The 17,007-nt window shown below is 58.0% G+C and overlaps 3 protein-coding genes across 3 annotated transcripts in view; 1 reads left to right on the top strand and 2 right to left on the bottom strand.

The window, feature by feature from the left end:
- The window catches only part of EHBP1L1 (EH domain binding protein 1-like 1), a 16,196-nt gene extending 7,361 nt beyond the window's left edge, over nucleotides 1-8,835 (top strand). Inside the window, exons 12-22 of the mRNA XM_006893326.1 lie at nucleotides 35-772; nucleotides 1,235-1,392; nucleotides 1,489-1,537; nucleotides 1,940-2,545; nucleotides 6,260-6,347; nucleotides 6,470-6,525; nucleotides 6,618-6,741; nucleotides 7,026-7,125; nucleotides 8,381-8,454; nucleotides 8,536-8,650; nucleotides 8,736-8,835. Of these exons, the coding sequence (XP_006893388.1) occupies nucleotides 35-772; nucleotides 1,235-1,392; nucleotides 1,489-1,537; nucleotides 1,940-2,545; nucleotides 6,260-6,347; nucleotides 6,470-6,525; nucleotides 6,618-6,741; nucleotides 7,026-7,125; nucleotides 8,381-8,454; nucleotides 8,536-8,650; nucleotides 8,736-8,835 (2,208 nt within the window). The remainder of the gene's footprint in view (nucleotides 1-34; nucleotides 773-1,234; nucleotides 1,393-1,488; nucleotides 1,538-1,939; nucleotides 2,546-6,259; nucleotides 6,348-6,469; nucleotides 6,526-6,617; nucleotides 6,742-7,025; nucleotides 7,126-8,380; nucleotides 8,455-8,535; nucleotides 8,651-8,735) is intronic.
- Nucleotides 8,836-9,510: 675 nt separating this feature from the next.
- Nucleotides 9,511-10,459, bottom strand: KCNK7 (potassium channel, subfamily K, member 7). The gene is made up of 2 exons (XM_006893426.1): nucleotides 9,919-10,459; nucleotides 9,511-9,713 (listed from the first exon to the last, which is right to left on the bottom strand). The coding sequence occupies exons 1-2, from the start codon at nucleotides 10,457-10,459 to the stop codon at nucleotides 9,511-9,513; spliced, it is 744 nt and encodes a 247-aa protein (XP_006893488.1).
- Nucleotides 10,460-14,494: 4,035 nt separating this feature from the next.
- MAP3K11 (mitogen-activated protein kinase kinase kinase 11) overlaps nucleotides 14,495-17,007 on the bottom strand; it is a 13,461-nt gene continuing 10,948 nt past the window's right edge. The window contains exons 9-10 of the mRNA XM_006893425.1: nucleotides 15,736-16,122; nucleotides 14,495-14,832 (exon numbers count right to left, since the gene is read on the bottom strand). Coding sequence (XP_006893487.1) covers nucleotides 14,495-14,832; nucleotides 15,736-16,122 — 725 coding nt within the window. The remainder of the gene's footprint in view (nucleotides 14,833-15,735; nucleotides 16,123-17,007) is intronic.

The following is a 17,007-nucleotide window of genomic DNA, read 5'->3' as shown; positions in this document are numbered from 1 at the left end:
TGGAGGTTCGGGGACACCAGGAATGGAACCTGAGATATCGGGGTCTGAGATGATGGGGACCCAGGAGGCAGAGGTTGGAGGTCCAGGGGTCCCAGGAATGGAACCTGAGATATCAGAGTCTGAGATGATGGGGACCCAGGAGGCAGAGGTTGGAGGTCCAGGGGTCCCAGGAATGGAACCTAGGATAGTGAGGTCTGAGATGTTAGGGATCTGGGAGACAGCAAGGGGAGAATCAGGGGCTGCAGGGGCAGAATCTGTGATGTCATATGATGAAGAACAGGGGACCCAAGAGATATTGTCAGAGGCTGAAAAGACAAAAGCTGGGATTTTGAGGGTTCAGGAAGCAGAAACTAGAGCTTGGGGGACTGTAGAAACCAAACTAGAGACTTTGGTCACTTCACCTGAAGTTCTGGGGTGCCAGGAAGCAGAGGCAGAGACTGCAGGAGCACAGCACACAGGGACTAAAGGTTTGAGGGTCTCAGTGTTAGCGGCTGGGGGACTGGACCTCTCAGAAACCAAATCTGGGATTTTGGGGACCCAGGAAACAGAATCAGAAGTTTTGGGGTCCTCAGAAAACAAATCTGGAATTTTTGAGGCCCAGGAAGCAGAGGTCTTGGGGCCCGAGAAGACACACGCAGCTGAGGGAAGGCCCCCAGAGGCCTGCCGGGCTGAAGTGCAGGTGGCCGGCAGGGCAGGGGCTGGGGTGCCCAGCGCCCCGGGGGCCTCCTCCCCAGAGGAGCCGGAAGAGGACAGGAGGCTGCCGGGCAGCCAGGTAGGGATGGGCACCGCCGAGGGCCCAGTCTGCTGCTTGCCACTAACTCGAGGCTGAGAAACGGCGGCTGTGCATGGACCTACCTGGTCTGGGACGGGAGGGAGGGGGCTCTGCTTCAAGGAGCCCCCACCCCTCCTCTCTTAGGATGCCGGGCCCTCCTACCCTGTCTTCCTTGAGTCCAAGTGAGCTGGATCTCCTTGTGCTGGTTTTCTGGGCTGACCCTGAGGTGTGGCTGCTGGTGATTTCTGACCTTGCCTGGGTGCTATTGGCTTTTTTGGTGATCTTGGTAGATAATCCCTAGCTGGAACCCTCTTGGCCAGGACCCAGGGCTCTAGCTAGTGGGCTCTAGTGACCCCTGATGGCCCTGAGCTAAGGCAGTTTGATACCAGGCCTGAGCTTTCCTGAGGGGCAGGGGGCAAGGCTCCTGAGTACTCGTTCTCTGAGCCCACCTGGTGTCCCCAGGTGCCACCTGCTCTGGTCAGCTCCAGCCAGTCCCTGCTAGAGTGGTGCCAGGAAGTCACTGCTGGCTACCGTGGCGTCCGCATCACCAACTTCACAACATCCTGGCGCAACGGGCTGGCCTTCTGTGCCATCCTGCACCGATTCCACCCGGATAAGATGTGAGCCATTGTGGGGGGAGGATGTGGGGAGCCCACAGAGGGACAGCAGAACGAGCTGGCATGCCTGTGCCTCCCTGACTGGCACTTTCTCTACAGCAACTTTGCCTCCCTGGACCCACTCAACATCAAAGAAAACAACAAGCAGGTGAGCAAGGGCTGAAGGGTGCCCAGGGAAAGGGAGGAGGGGCAGAGCCAGGTTTGGGGCCAGAGATGTGGGGGTTGGGGACCTATAGGAGAGGAAGCTGTGGGTCACGGGACCCAGCAGTGACTTTTGAACTCTGCCACTTTTACCCTTTGGGTGAAAGTATAAGGAACTAACTATTCCTTGCCCTTGCATTTTGGTTGTTTTGTTTTGTTTTAGTTTAATGCGTATTTGTCTCTAGATAGTTCCAGAGGCATCCTTTGGTTACTCTGCAGACCCTGTGCATTTGCTAGGGAACAGAGGGTGGGCCTGTCAGTAAAGCTCTCAAAACTAGGAAAACTGAGTTGGGGGAGTCACGGGACCCTCTTAATGGAGGATGAGGCTGACTCTGAGCCCCCAACGCAGGCCTTCGATGGCTTCGCGGCCCTGGGCGTGTCGCGGCTGCTGGAGCCGGCTGACATGGTGCTGCTGGCGGTGCCAGACAAGCTCATCGTCATGACCTACCTGTGCCAGATCCGCGCCTTCTGCACCGGCCAGGAGCTGCAGCTGGTGCAGCTGGAGGGCGGCGGCGGTGAGGGCACCTACCGGGTGGGCGCCCCGCCAGGTCCGCCCGTCGACCTGGACCCTGGTGGCCTGGCACAGCGGCTGCGGGGGCATGGAGCCGAGGGGCCCCGGGAGCCCAGGGAGGTGGCGAGCCGGGTGGACGGGGTAGCCCCCGCTGCGGCCCCCAACGGGGAGACCTCGCAGGAGGCACGGCCGCCCGAGGTGCCCGCCGATGGCTCCGGCGTTCGGCCGCCCGCGACCCCGGCCGAGGGGCTGGTGAACGGGGCTCCTGGGGGCGGCGTGAGGCTGCGACGGTCGTCGGTGAACGGGGAGGCCGGGCCTGTGCCCCCGCCCCGCGCGCACGGCTCCTTCTCCCACGTGCGGGACGCCGACCTGCTGAAGAAGAGGCGCTCGCGGCTGCGCAACAGCAACTCCTTCTCGGTGGACGAGCCGGACGCTGGGGCCCCGGTGAGTCCCCACGGTCGGGGAAAATGGTCTGGCAGGGCTGGTGTTCAGGACCGAGGGACGGCAAGGTAGATAGAGGTGGCAGGGGACCTGTATCTGCCAGGCCGCCATTGTCTCGTGTCCTGGCTCAGCTGGCAACCTTGGAGTTCAGGCTAAGTCTTGAAAATTTTGGGGTGGGGTGGGTGTTGTGTGTGTGTCCCCGTCCCGTCAAATCAAATCTGACTGGTACAGGAGGAGATTGTCCCTCCTTCTCCAGCAGAGCATCTGGTGGATTTGAACTGCACACCTCTGGTATTGCAGTGTAGCTTCCTGCCACTAGACCACCACAGCTCCCTACAGGCTGATAATTTTTTTTAATTATTATTTTGTGTATGTGTGTCTGTGTACCGTCAGATCAGATCTGACTGGTACAGGAAGAGATTGTCCCTCCTTTCTCGGCAGAGCATCTGGTGGACTCGAACCATGCGTCTCTGGGATTGCAGTGCAGCTTCTTGCCACTAGGCCACCAGAGCTCCCCTAGGCTGATAATTTTTAATGGCTTAGGAGCACCTTGGGCTGTAGTAGGAAGCACCCGGAAGTCTGTGGGGCTGCTCCCAGCACCAGCTCTGCAGCCTGGGTGGGCTGGGAACTTAACTTCTCTTCTGGCGGCCCAGAGCCAAGCAACCACCTCCCACTCCACAAGCTGGGTGCTGACCTTCTACTCTGCAGGGTGGCCCTCCAGGATGCCCGGCCCTACGGCGCTCCTTGATCGTCCACCCCAGAGGCTGGAAGAGCAGTCCTTCTCTTCTGATAATGGGAGTCTGGAGATTGGGGTTCCTGCTACGGGCCATGTCGCCATCCCCTGCAGGTCTCAGGCCAGAGTGCCCTGGGGTCAGGTCATCCCCAGACTGGAAGAGTGGTCCCAGTGAGGTCAGGATTTGCTCTGAGTTCACAGCTACTGAAGGCCAGGCCACATGCTCTGGGGCTCCAGCCACTGTACCGCCCTGCCTGTGATGACAGAAGCCATGTGCTTGGTCTTCAGGATGCCAGCTACCTAGGGTTGGCTTATGAGTTTGAAAGGAAAAGGGGTGAGCTGAGAAAGAGTTCCTGGAAAAAGTAAGCCATTTTCAAAGAGCTGATAAGATGGATGGATTTTTCCAAATGAGAAGGAGCAGACTGCTTCATCTAAGGAGCTCACAGGACTCCTGTCCTCTGAGGGGAAGCTGGGAGAGCAGGGGCCTTGATTGCCAGGATCAGAGGTTCAGGGTTGATTTTGTGAAGGACAGAGGGGGTATGATAGGCAGGAGATAGCAGGACACAGCTGCCCCTGTCTCCCTCGCTGCCTCTTGGGCTTCAGGCTACAGCCCGTTTAAGGTGGGTCAGTGGCTCTTTAAATCTTGGAGAGGCGGACCCATCCTCCACCTCTTGGGCCCAAGGCCCAGCATTTGGCTTTCCAAACTTTCCTCTGGGCCTGGTCCCACTGGAGATAGTTGACCCTTGAGGTTGGAGAGGGCTCCTCCTTGGCCACCCCAGCCTCCAACTCCTGGGCCTGCAGTGGGAGGGCCTGGGGCCTGGCTTCATACTCTAGAGCTCCCAGAATCCTGAAGGCGGGGTGGGGCTGGAGCAGTGCGCAAGGACTGGGTGCCTCAAGCACAGCCCTGAAGGGGCGGCCCAGGGAGGGGGGTGTGGAAAGAAAAGAGGAATTGGGTCAGACAGGAGGAAGCTTTACTTGCAATTCCCATCAGGGCTGGGCGTGTAAACTGACTGCTGAGATTGGGGATTCTTGCCTCTCCTGCCTCAGAAACTGCACTTGTCATGTGTTTTCTGTGGGGCTAGCCCGTCCTGATGACGCCTCATCTCCTGCACCAGGCCCCTCGGAGGAGGAGTGGTTACCCCAGTTTACAGATGGGGATGATGAGGCTCAGGACTCAAGCTTGAGCCTGTAAGTGGCGCCCTCTAGTGGGCACAGCACCTTTGGCTGTGTAACCCTAAACAAGGTATCTAACCTTTCTGTGCCCTCTCCCTGCTTCGGAGAGGTGATCCTGTGGCATCGAGGCCACTGGAGAGTGTTGTGTGTTCCTCTAGGTGACACTTAGGTTTAGGTTCAACACGCTAACCTTTCAATTGTTGTCGTTGTGTACTGTCAAGTTGGAGCCGACTCATAGCTCTGATGGGTTTTCCGAGGCATGGGAGGAGACTGCCCAGCAGCTGGTGGCCTCAACCTGGGTGTCTTTGGGATTGCAGCACAGCTTCTTGCCACTAGGCTACCAGAGCTGAGTATTTATTTAACCACTGTCACCAGGGCTCCTAGACATCCTCAAAGTCATTGTCGTCAAGTTAGAACTGACTCATTTTCAGAGGCTGTAAATCACACGAGGTTTGCTTGGTTTTCTCCCTTGGAGTCACTGGTGGATGTCACAAAAGCACCCTCTCTGTCTCCCAGTGGACTGTGCTCCCAGCGCTCTCCTAGACATAGCTGAGCTCGCATCGTGTCTGCAAGGCCAGCTCAACCTGGGAAACTCATACACATACACACACACACACACACACACACACACACACACACACACACACACACGTATTGGGGAAGGTGGGGTCAGAGCAGTGCCTGGGAGGCCCAGCAGGCCATGGGTGGAGCATTTGTCCAGCCTGGGGACCAGGTGCACTGCAGGCAGCATGAAGCTCAGGGAGAGAGGATGTCAGAGAAAGGAATGAAAATCCAAAAGGGGCCCCTGCAGGAGGCGAGGCTGAGCTGGGTCAGGCTAGTGTTGGGCAACCAGAGAGGGAGGTGGACTGTGGGCTGAGGAAGCTCGTTAGGGAACCGAAAGTCCCTCACTGCGGCCAGAGGGTGGCGTGTCGGTGGGGTTTTGGGGAAGAGGAGGGCTGAAGCTGGAGCGGTCACCAGGCTTCAGCAACTGGTTGAGGGGTGAGGAGGGGGGGTTGGTGAAGATAGAGGAAGATACCTCAGTTGTGACTTGACAGTTCAGTCAGCAGGCAGCGACTGTGGTGGCGGCTGGCTGGCAAGAAGGCCACCACTGTCCTCAGTAGAAGATGGCCTCTGACCTACAGATGTCCAGGGCCGCCTCTTAGAAAGGTGCAGGAGACAGTGGGGTGCCTCCACCCCTCCTCCCTATCCTGTGGCCTGCCTTCCAGGAGAACCAGGGTGTCAGCTTAGCCAAAAGCTGGGGCTGATGGGACTCCTGGAAGTCACCAAGGCTGGGGAATATCTGGGGCCAATCCAGCCCTCCTAAGCTGCACTTTTGAGACCCGTCCATGTTCAGGCCCACCCCTGAGTATTGTGTAACGACACCTGCCGCATGTGGGAATTGATAACGTGGGTGGGCGCCCCTTTCAGCAAAGTAGTGGAGGTGCTGGTTCGGGGTGGCCTAGGTCTGCAGGCAGGACAGCAGACTGGTCTCAGCCAGAAGGACGTAACAGTCATTAGGGCCTGAGGGCACTCCGTCAAGGAGGGACCCTTCCCCCTTCATAGCCTTTCACCCCGAGAGTCACCACCCCAGTGCCAAGAAGGAGGACTTAATGGGAGTGAACTGGCCCAGGACCACAGGGCCAGGGAGGGTGGAGCCGGGGCCCAGCCCATGGCCTTTGGCCCGCTAGGTACTTCCCTAGAAGGGAGTGGGGGTTCTCTCTGGGGCAGGCAGGTCTGAGATGGAGGACGCTTCCTCCTTGTGTGTGTGTGGCTCTGGCTAGCCTGCCAAGGACGCCTCCCTGCCTCACCAGCCCCTTTCTTTTCAGGAGGGCTCGAGCCCAGACCCCAGCCCTGCTTCTGGCTCGGCTCCGGCCTCAGCAGCCCCACCTCCGTCCCTTGGTGAGTAACAGGGGGGCGGATGGTGGAGAATCAGTTCAGCTCAGGCTGCTCACAGATCCAGGACTGGGGGCCTCTGGGGCAGGCATCAGCTGGGGGTGCCTTAGCCTGCTCTCTATTTACAGGTGGGAGCTCCCCAGTAGAGGAGCCGCCTCCAAGCCCAGGGGAGGAGGCCGGGCTGGTAAGGAGGGCTGAGGGGGCAGAGTGGATGTGGACACTTGCTGGGGGGGCCTGGGCTGAGCCCACACTGTCCCTCCACCCATCCCTCCTCAGCAGCGATTCCAGGATACGAGCCAGTACGTGTGCGCAGAATTGCAGGCCCTGGAGCAGGAGCAGAGGCAGATAGACGGGAGGGCAGCCGAGGTGGAGACGAAGCTGAGGAGCCTCATGGAGTCAGGTGAGGCCCGCTGAGTACACACCCACCATGGACCACCGCCTGCCCAGCCCAGCAGCTCTTCTTAACCTTGAGAGGAGGCACACCTGGGTCATCATCCCATTTTACAGCTGGGCACACTGAGGCCCTGAGCAGGGAACTCGCTTGTCAGACACTCTCAGCCCTTCAAAGCTCTGGCTTCTGGGTCCCCACAAAGGGGCAAGCCTCCTTCCCAAGCTTTCAGCTGCCCTGCCCTTCCTGACACCGAGCAAGGCTAGCAGGCCTGCTGACCGCCCGGCCCTGTCCAGGTGAGGACAAGCTGCAGGAGGAGATGCTGATCCAGGAGTGGTTCACGCTGGTCAACAAGAAGAACGCGCTCATCCGGAGGCAGGACCAGCTGCAGCTGCTGTAAGTGCGGGCACGTGCCCTGCAGGCCCCGCCCCTCGTCCCAGGCTCCGCCCCTCGGCCAGCACCTGCAGGTGGAGGCCTGCAAGAGAAAGGCAGAAGCAATCTTTGCTATTATGGCTAGAACTAGTCACTGCTTTCTTTTAGTCTTTTTTTTTTTCTTTTATTCTTTTTTTACGAAGTGTTTTTTTTAAAAAATTACCTAGCCGTCTTACTGCAGGTTAAGATGAGTTTGTGTAGCCTAATTGGGTAAAGAGTTGCACAGCCAGTCCAGAGGCCCTTGGCTGGAGTCCAGCTGCTCCCTGGGAGAAGGATGGAAAAAAATCTCCCGTGTGATTTACAGCCTCTGAAAACCCTCTGGAGGGTCAGCTCCAACTTGTTGGCACATAATAACACTGCAGGTTGTCCCCAATTTATGACCTCAGTCGAATCACTTTTTTAAAGTTTTCATTATTATTTCCTTTTATTAATATTTTTTAACTTCAACCGTTACATCTTTTCAGGGGTTGGAAACATCACATAAAATTTGCAGTTATACACTTACAGTTATATTTTAGTACACCCGCATTAATAGTAAGGTGCCAAAGAAACAAGGGGTCAGCTTCGAGTGTGGTTCCTGGGACTGCCTGTAATGATACCAGTCAGCTTCCTATATAAAAGCACACCTCCTAGGTTTGTGTGTTCTTATTTTTTTAAAAAATTTTCTTGGTGTGTGTCATTGAATCTGATCCGACTGGTACAGGAGGAGATTGCCCCTCCTTTTCCAGTGTAGCATCTGGTGGATTCGAAACGCGTGCCTTTGGGATTTCAGCACAGCTTCTTGCCACTAGGCCACAAGAGCTCCTAGGCTGGAGTATTCTTACTACTGAGAAAACCAAGGTTCTCCTAGCAAGATGTGGCAAAGGCCCTCCCCTTTTGACCTTGTTCCCTCACAGTGTAGGAGGTGGGCCTGAGAGAGCTCGGAGCTGGTCTCCTGAGCTGTCAGAAGTGACTCTCCACTGTCGTCGTTTTTCAGCAGATTCACCTCCTTTTGCCATTATTTGTCAAAATACTTTTAATCTGACATTTGCTGTTGAATCGTTTCATATGAAGGAGGGTGCACAGCCTTTGGAGATCTGTTGGAACAGTAGATGGGTTTGCTGACCAGGGTGCAGCTGAGTCCTCTGATCCGCCCTCAGGAATAGAGGTGGGGTCAGAGTCCTGGGCACCCCACCTGACCCCTTTCTGCGACCTAGCTCTGACACTGTCCCCACTCCAGCATCGAGGAGCAGGACTTGGAGCGGAGATTTGAGCTACTGAGCCGGGAGCTGCGGGCCATGCTGGCCATCGAAGGTGGGGTTCCGGGCCAGAGGGCGGGGGCTCAGGAGCGGCCAGGGGCTGGGCGTGCTGACACTCAGCCTCCTCCGCCCTCAGACTGGCTGAAAACGACCGCGCAGCAACACCGAGAGCAGCTTCTGCTGGATGAGCTAGTGTCCCTGGTGAACCAGCGCGACGAGCTGGTTCGGGACCTGGATCACAAGGAGCGGATGTGAGTGGGGCCGGGCACGCCGGGAGCTGGGGACGGCCCTTCGCTCCGCCTGGTCTCTGCCTCACCGGGACCCTTTGCCTCCCAGCGCCCTGGAGGAGGACGCGCGCCTGGAGCGCGGATTGGAGCATCGGCGCCGCAAGCTGAGCCGTCAGCTGAGCCGGCGGGAGCGCTGCGCGCTGAGCTGAAGCCGCAGCCGCGGGGGAAGACGTGTCTCGGCCCCGTGGATCGTGGTTAGTTGGAACCGGGGCACCTGCGTCTGCGCCCCGTTGGGGCGGACGCTGGGCCCCAAGAACAGGAGCGTGGGTTGGCCGCGCCCTTCGGCCGTATTTATTTTTGTCTGTGTGAGTGTGTACACGTGTGTTCACTGAGGAGTAGTGGCCTCCAGAGTGCCCCCTCCTGACTGGCCCTTCAACAGGAGGACAGGACCAGCCAGCTGCAGGGTGAGGACTTGCTGGCCTCCTGCCTTGACTGCTCTTTGGAGCAAAAGAAGTTAGACCAGGAGACAAAGGAGCTGCCCTTTCTAAGGGCACCTTGGACTTTGCAATGGACAGAAAAGGGTGGAGCACAGACCTTTAAGGCCCTGTGACCCCACAGGCCCTGGGAGGCTCCCAAGGCTGGCCCTTGGCCTCCGCAGGAGGGAGGAGGGCCAGGTGGGGAGTCAGGATCCCACTTTTAACAAAGAGATGCATGAACTCTTGGAATTGTTGTTCGTTTTATTATTCTGTCAACAATATTTTGTGACGCCGTAATCCACTACGCACCCCACCACCCAATTTCCAGAAGCTTCCCACAGCCACTTATTAACAGCTTAACCTGCTGTGCTGCTCTGCCTGGAAGGAGCCAACACATGACAGCTGTAATCATGCCGGAGCTTCCTCTGGGGTGGTGCCTGCGGCAGGTACGATGCCCAGAGCCAGGTGGTCCTGCCCTATGATGCCACTTTGGTCCTCTGCAATCGAAAGACCTCTGGACTCGAAGAAGCGCACAATGGAACGGACCTGTGGCAACTCCAGGAAGGTCTCCACGGCTAACAGCATGGCCAGAAGTCCGAGGAGCATATAACCTGGAGAGGAGAGGTGTCCAGGGAGTGCCTGGGGCGCGATGATGCCCTGCACCCACCTCCTACACTGAGTGCCATTACAAAGCCTGGTGATTGGGAGGAGGGCGTGGTTTCTGCAAACTACAGCTCCCATAACCTCTAGGGCGGGATTCCTGGGCGGGGCCAGATTCCCCTTGTTTTATGAAATTTGAAGTCCAGGGCCACTCACCCAGCAGAGCGAGCTGGCCGAGGTGGTAGATGGCCGGGTGCAGGCCTCGGCCTTGGCCTGGTAGCAGCTCCCCAAAGCCCACGGTGCTGAGCGAGTCGAAGCAGAAGTAGATCGCCCCTAGCAGGCTGCCTTGGCCCTGTAGCTGCCACAGCACCAGTGCGGGCAGTAGCACGAAGATACCTCCAACCAGCAGGCCCAGTGCAGCGGCCTGCAGCATCGCAGCGCGGTCAGCGGTCAGCTGCCAGCGGGCGGCTGCCCAGGCCCCCGGGCGGCTGAGCACCGGCAGCAGGTGGTGGCGCAGCGCAGCCGCAAGCACCAGGGAGGCCGGCAGCCCCAGGGTCGCGTACACCATGCAGAAGACCTTGCCACCCGGGGACAGGGGGGCTGTGTTGCCATAACCTGGAGGGGAGAGCAAAGGCTGGGCACTTGGTGAGATGCCCACGGGGATGCCCACTTCTCCCAACGTCGCCTGCAGAAGGCTGCCCTCTGGCGGCGGGAGTCGCCCGAGCCGGGGAGGTCCCCGCTCCCTTCGGCCTCTCATTCATTCGTTGAGGGTCCTGGAGAGGCCACTACAAGTCTCTGGGCCACTTTTCTGGAAGAGACGGGATTAAAGGAAACCGCTCCTTCACGCCTCTTGGGGCTGGATTGATTCTGAGAATTGCTTCCTTGCTTTCAATGGGAACCTGGTTTTCTAAGAAATTCACCTTTTTCACCCACAGGCCCCCACATATCACACTGGCCAAGGGGGTCAGGCTTTGTGCTGGAATCTGAGTATGCCCCACACCAGGGTCAGTGCGTCTCCTCTGAGTCCTGCCAACCCTGTAGCATAGGGTAGAACGCTCCTGTTGTGTTCCCTAGGTTTTAAATCTACAGAAGCAGGTGCCATAGCTTTTGCTCTAGGGGTGGCTGGTTGGTGAGTTTGAACAGCTGATCTTCTCAGTCAGCGGCTGACTTCTTAAGTGAGGGTTTAGCCACTGCACCCTGAGGGCTCCTTTGAGTGTGGCCAGGCGCTGCCTTTTGGTGGGAGAGGCCAGCAGATAATCAGGACACTTGACATCAAAGGGCTACAAGTGAGATGACAAAAACATTGGTGGCTTAAAAAAGTGTGTGCAGAGAGGGGGCAGCAGGGACGATGAGGGAAGAAGATCCCTTAGTCCAGCGGTTGCAATCTCAAATCTGAAGCCAGTGAGAGCACAGGGGAGTGGTGAGGATTGGGGGTAACTGGACGTCATGCCCAAGGGCCAGGCCCTCTTCTCCAGCCAGTGTGTTTTCCTATGGGGATTCTTGCTTAGGGCAAACAAATTTGCTGATTTTTCAAGTGTCAGGAGAGCCACCGGCTGGCAGTTCTTTGTCCGTCTTTGCAAAGTATTTTTTCCTAATGAACTTTTTTTGCTTGCATGGGGGAGAGGAAAGAAGCTAGAAATAAAGACTTCAAAAGTAGCCTAGATACTTTGAAAGACAAAATTTTTCAGGCTTCTAGGTCTCTGCCTTCTTTCTCTTTGCCCATGCTGTCCTGTCAGCAGGAATCCCTTCATCCCCTGTATCTCTGCCCTGTTGCTTTGACTAACATCTCTGGAAGATGTTAACCTTGACTGACCATTTCTCCCAGAAGCCTTTCTTCCTATCCCCCCTCAGTCCTGCTCTGTGCTCCCCAGATAAGACCCTGAGGAGGTGATCCCACTGTAACCCTGTGAGGAGTAGAACTGTCCATGGTGTTTCTAGGGCTGGACGCCTTTATTGACCCTCACAGCAGCATCCTCCACCCACATGGCAGCTGGTGGGTATGAATCACCAGCTTCTTGTTTGGCAGTCAAGGACTTTGAGCTCTGCACCACTAGGGCTCTTCTGTACTCCCTGGCTACCTCCATCTGAGGACCCATTCCCTTGTAAGCCTTACCTGACGCCCCTGGGGCCCCAGGCACCTCTCCTGGGCGGGGCATGGTGTGGAGGAGGACACGCCCTCCTGGCAGCCGAAGTGGAGGCACTAGTTGGGGCGCGTTGGCGTGAGGAGCTCCAGCTGTGATGTCAGGTCTGATGGGGCCTACTCTGTCTGGTACTTGGGGCTGGGGGAAGGGCCTCATCCCCAGGGGCCCCAGCGAGCAATGGCCTCCGGAGTCCCCTTCTGCCTACCCGTGGTGGTGAGGATGCCAGCCGTGAAGAGCAGAGCTGAGGGCAGGTCCCAGTTCTCGGCCTCTGAGTCATTGCCCAGGCTGGAGACTCCGTGGGTCTGAGCCACCAAGGCAGCCCCTAGCAGCCCCTCCAGTGCCCCAGGTGGCAGGCAGGCCTGGTGCTTGGCCTGGAAGGTGTTCAGTTCGGCTCTGAGAACAGCCTGGAGCCGGCGAGCTGGAGGGCCCTCCAAGGCCTGGAGCACAGCCGTCCCGAGACCCAGGGCCAGCAGGTAGCCCGTAATCAGGAGCCCGTATCGGGCCCAGGGCCTCAGACCCCACATTTTGTGCTGCTCAGAGTCGGGGTGCTGGAGGAGCTGGCTTCCCCAAGCTGCGTGGGAAGGGCTGGGCAGAGGAGCATGAGCTAAGCAGGGTGTGACAGCTCCCTCGGGCTTGCAGGTGAATCATCCCTCCTAGTTGGAGGGTAAACCTGCAGCGAACCCGGCTGCCCGGTGGATCCTCACTCCGTGAGGTGGAACGGCCCTTAACATCTTGGAGGCGGTCATCTTTTCAGAGCCACTGCTGGGTCTGTCTCCCACAGAGGACCTGGTAAGTGCAAGGGTTGCCAGTCAAGCACTTCACCACTGTGCCACTAGGCCTTCCTTTGAGGCCAAGACAGGGTTGGTTTGGTCATTTCACTGGTGGTGGGATGGAGCCAAAGGCAGTTATGGTGAGGAAGCCGGGCCCAGAGACTCAACAGACTTGTCACCCTGTGGCTTATTCAAGGACACACTCATTATACTCACATCAATCCCATTCATTTAGCAAGTCCCCCAGCCACAGCACAGGAGCACGCGAACAGGTCCCTCCCAGCCCAGTGCACACATATAGCAGGGGACATTCTGTCAGCACAGACTATAACAACTGCATATTGTCCCAAGCCCATGAACGAGCTTCCTGGGTGATGAGAAGGTTGTTAGGTGCCATCTAGTTGAGTACAACTCACAGCGACCCTGTGAACAACAGATCTGAACCCTGTCCTATCTGTGCCATCCTCATCATCTCTGACACACTCAAACCCACTGCCACAGTCACGGTGTCAAACCTCTTTTCTTGGAAGGGAACATGAGAATGAGGGAGGGGCATCTCTGGGAATGTCTAAGGAGGGGACACTGAGAACAGGTTAGTTAAGATCTGGGGGAAGAATCAGGCTAGTTAAGATCTGGGGGAAGAATCAGGCGGAGGGCACAGCTCTCCTGAAGGCCTCAGGGTGGGACGGGGCCTGGGCTGAGGAAGCACAGGGGCGGCCAGTGTCAGCTCCCGGATAGGGTGAGAAGCAGGGGTGGGGTGAACACATGGAGCTTGGGTTAAGCATGGCCCAGGAAGAACTCAGGCACCTGGAGGGATACAGGGTGGCCTACGCCAGAATTGGAGGAAGCAGGACTCAGTGGGGTTTGTGATGGGTCAAAGTAGGGTTTGAGGTTAGGAACCAAGGACCCTGGCACTGGGGCTCACTCAGGACAGATGACGCTCTCAGTCTTTCCTGAGGGTCTCTTGTGCTCTGCTTCCCAGGTTTCCCAACTTTGCTGAGCATGGGTGAAGGTGAGAGGCCTGGACTACAACTCCCAGAAACCATTGAGGGTGCTGAGCCCCAGAGGACAAAGGCTCCTGCCCTAGAGCATGGTATGGGAGTTGTAGTCTACAAGTCCATGGCAGTGCAGTGTTAGGGTGAGTTATGTCTGTGTTGTGTCTAGACAGCCCTCCAAGATGTCACGCAGAGGGCTGTGGGTTCCTGAGTTCAGAAAAAGCTTGGCAGGGGTAGCAAGCAGGCTGCCTGGAAGCACAGGTGAGGTGTATGAAAGGCCCTGGCTGGGGTCAGGTAGTGAAGCCAGAGCTGGGGGTCTGGGTCCCAAGATAACGTGTAAGGCAAAGTGGGAAGCCACTGCCAGTTCCTCTGGGGCTATGAGGACATCAGGGCTTCGTGCCAGGCTGAGCTTTGGGATACAGCTTACAAGTTTATTTGGCTTCAGTAGAGGCCGAGGCCGAGGCCCCGGCAGGAGCAGGAGGAAGGCACTGAGAGAGTCCTGGCCTCCCATCAAGGGAGGTCCACGCGTTAATCCCTGGGCAGGGACCACAGTAGCAGGACTTGGTCAGAAGTGCAGGTGACAGCTGGTGGCCCTCCCCTGCACCACCTGCCTCCCTGTACCACCCCCGGGCAATTCCCTGAGACAGGATCTGGTCCTCCCAACCAGCTGGGCACAGTGTCAGCCCCAGTGGGGCGGGGAAATCGGGTAACCCACAGGTTGCAAGTATGGGGGTTCAGGCCCCCGTCCAGTGTGAAGGCTTCCTGTGCAGTGTAGTGTTCCCAACCCCTAGAGGGGCTGGGTCCCTGGGGAAACTGAGGCAGCTCCTGAGGCTGCCCGGCTCCTGTTCCAGTGTAGACTGTGGCCTCTCTGGGGCAGCTGGAGCGCTCACGGCCTTGCTTCTGGTGCCCAAGGGGCTTGGGCACCCACGTCTTTGGTCTCCACCCTGCAGTCCTGGGGGCCTTCCCGGAAAGGGTTGGCAGGTGGGGAGTCCCAAAAGGGGTCCGAGTCTGGGAACAAGGTCCAAGGTGCCCGACGGGGGGCAGGCTGAGGGGAGGGCAGAGGTGAAGGCCGTGGTCCAGCTGACACAAAGCTCCATGGGTCGATGCGGCTGCGAAGGGGTGAGGGCCGAGGGCGGCTGATGAGGCCCAGGGGTGGCGAGCGTGGGGTGCCGGGGGTCCCAGGGGCGGAGCGTGATATCCCCGGTGGAGGTGAGACAGTACGTCCTGTGAAAGAGGGACACCTGGTCAGCTTGCCACTGATCCTGGGCGTCCCGGGATGCACGGCCTTGCTCTGGGCCTCAGTTTCCCTATGTGTGCTGTGAACGTTTGGACTCCTAACAGTGGCTTCTCTGATCTGTGACACAGTCATTTATGATATAGGCCTGTGGAGCAGCCCGGCCTGGGCTTGAGTCCCAGCTCTGCCTCATACTATCTATGAGAGCTGCAGGGTTCCTTAACCTTTGTGCCTTAATCTTCCTCCTCTATAAAATGGACACTACTAAAAGTACCTAGGGAGCTCTCGTGGCTTAGTGGTAAGGAACTGCACAGCCAACTGCCAAACCAAAGGTACAAAGTTCAAATCCACCAGCTGCTCTATGTTGAAAGATTGGCTATCTCTTCCTGTGAGATTTACTGCCTCTGAAAACTTGCTGGAGGGTCAGCTATGAGTTGGCTCTGACTCAAACGTCCACACAACAACTAGCTGCAGGGAGAACTCCCCGGTTGCTGGCGTGTCATTGGTTAAGCACACCTCTGTTAGCCCCTGGGTGGCAGCTCAGATCCATCAGACACCAGGAGCTGGACGACAGCCCTGCTAATCAGGTCCGGGAGGTCTCAGCCTTGAACATCCTATGGGCAGTTCTGGTCACATGGGACAAGAGGATTTGGAATCAACTTAACAAGCAACTAACAACAGCCATCATGTTAGCGGCGTCAAGTGAACTGGTCCAAAGTCCCGGGAGGTGGCTTCACCAGGAACTGTCAGGAAGCCTGCTGTGATTTCACAACTAACCAAGATGTCCCACCCCTGACCACCAGGTGACAAGTCAGAATCCAGTTCTCTGAGGGGGCATCCAGTGGGTGACTTGAGGTCCTCCCTGACCTCACCACCCCAGTCCTGGAACTCACCCAGCGTCTCTTCCCGCCGTGGGCTCTTGGCGGATGGCTGGTCCACAGGGGTGCCCAGGTCCAGCAGCAGCCCGGGGGTGCTAGGGCTCAGCCGGGAGGCAGGCGCGCTGGGCGTCTTGGGCGATAAGCGGATGAGTGGGGAGGCAGGAGGCTCAGCGGGCGTCCGGACTGGCGTAGAGGGTGCAGGCGAGGCCTCCCCGCGATCTCGGCCGGAGCCTCCTGGTGGCTGCAGGTCTCGGCCGAGGCCCAGGGAGGCCAGTAGGGCGGTGCCACGCAGCAGGGCACGCTGGATCAGCTTTGGAGTCCCTGACCCGCTGCTGCCGCTGCTCCGCTCTGCAGCACCCCTCCGCGGCTCCTCCGGCTCCGGGCTCGGTCGTGGGGGGTTCCCTGCCAGCAGGAGGAGTACAAGTTAGACGACAGGCCGTCCCACCTCTGATCATGGTGCCCCTGGAACAAATGCGGGGTTCTGTGCCACGCCTGAGGCCCTCGTTCCTATCCACTTGATTCACGAAGTTGGGGGTCCTGAGAGAGCAACGTCCCCCAGGGGCTGGCGATGGCAAGGGTGGGTGCAGGTGTGCACTTGGGTGGGCTGGGAAGGGCACCCAGGAGAAGTTAGGCCAGAGGGGCCTGAGGTTGGGAAGGATGAATAGACACAGGACTCACACCACCAAGTGGGCCAGTGCCCTGTGCTCTGGCCACCCCTTTCCTGGGCTACACAGTCCTCTCACTTCTGCTCACCAGCCCTCAGGTCACTGAGTTTTATCAATGACACTGCACTGAGGTGCCTGTCCCATCCCATACGGGCAGTGAGAAAACCAAGGCATCCAGAAAACAGCATCTTGACTGAAGTTGCAGCTACTTCAGGCACCACGGAGGTGAGCCAGGCTGGCTGAACGGTTAAGGGATTCATCCTGTCTGCTCCTCATGTCCCAGGGCTGTCCAGGCTCAGAGAAGTTAAGGGCTTGCCTAAGGCTGAACAAGGGAGCACTAGTGGCCTAGAGGTAAAGAATTGTGCTGTCCGCCCAAAGGCACGCAGTTCAAACCTGCCATCGGCTCCTCAAGAGAAAGGGGCAATCAACTCCCCTGTGATTTACTTCCTCTACAAACCTGCTGGAGGGTCGGCTAGGAGTTGTTACTGCCTGGATGGTACACCACAACCACCACCACAGCACCACCGCCACCACCACAGCACCACCGCCACCACCACAGCACCACCGCCACCACAGCACCACAACCACCACCACAGCACCACCGCCACCACCACAGCACCAC

This window comes from Elephantulus edwardii, unplaced genomic scaffold (assembly GCF_000299155.1).
Source record: "Elephantulus edwardii isolate Elephantulus edwardi_28Jun2011 unplaced genomic scaffold, EleEdw1.0 scaffold00126, whole genome shotgun sequence".
Lineage (NCBI taxonomy): Eukaryota > Metazoa > Chordata > Mammalia > Macroscelidea > Macroscelididae > Elephantulus > Elephantulus edwardii.
This window is presented reverse-complemented; position numbering and strand designations above follow the sequence as displayed.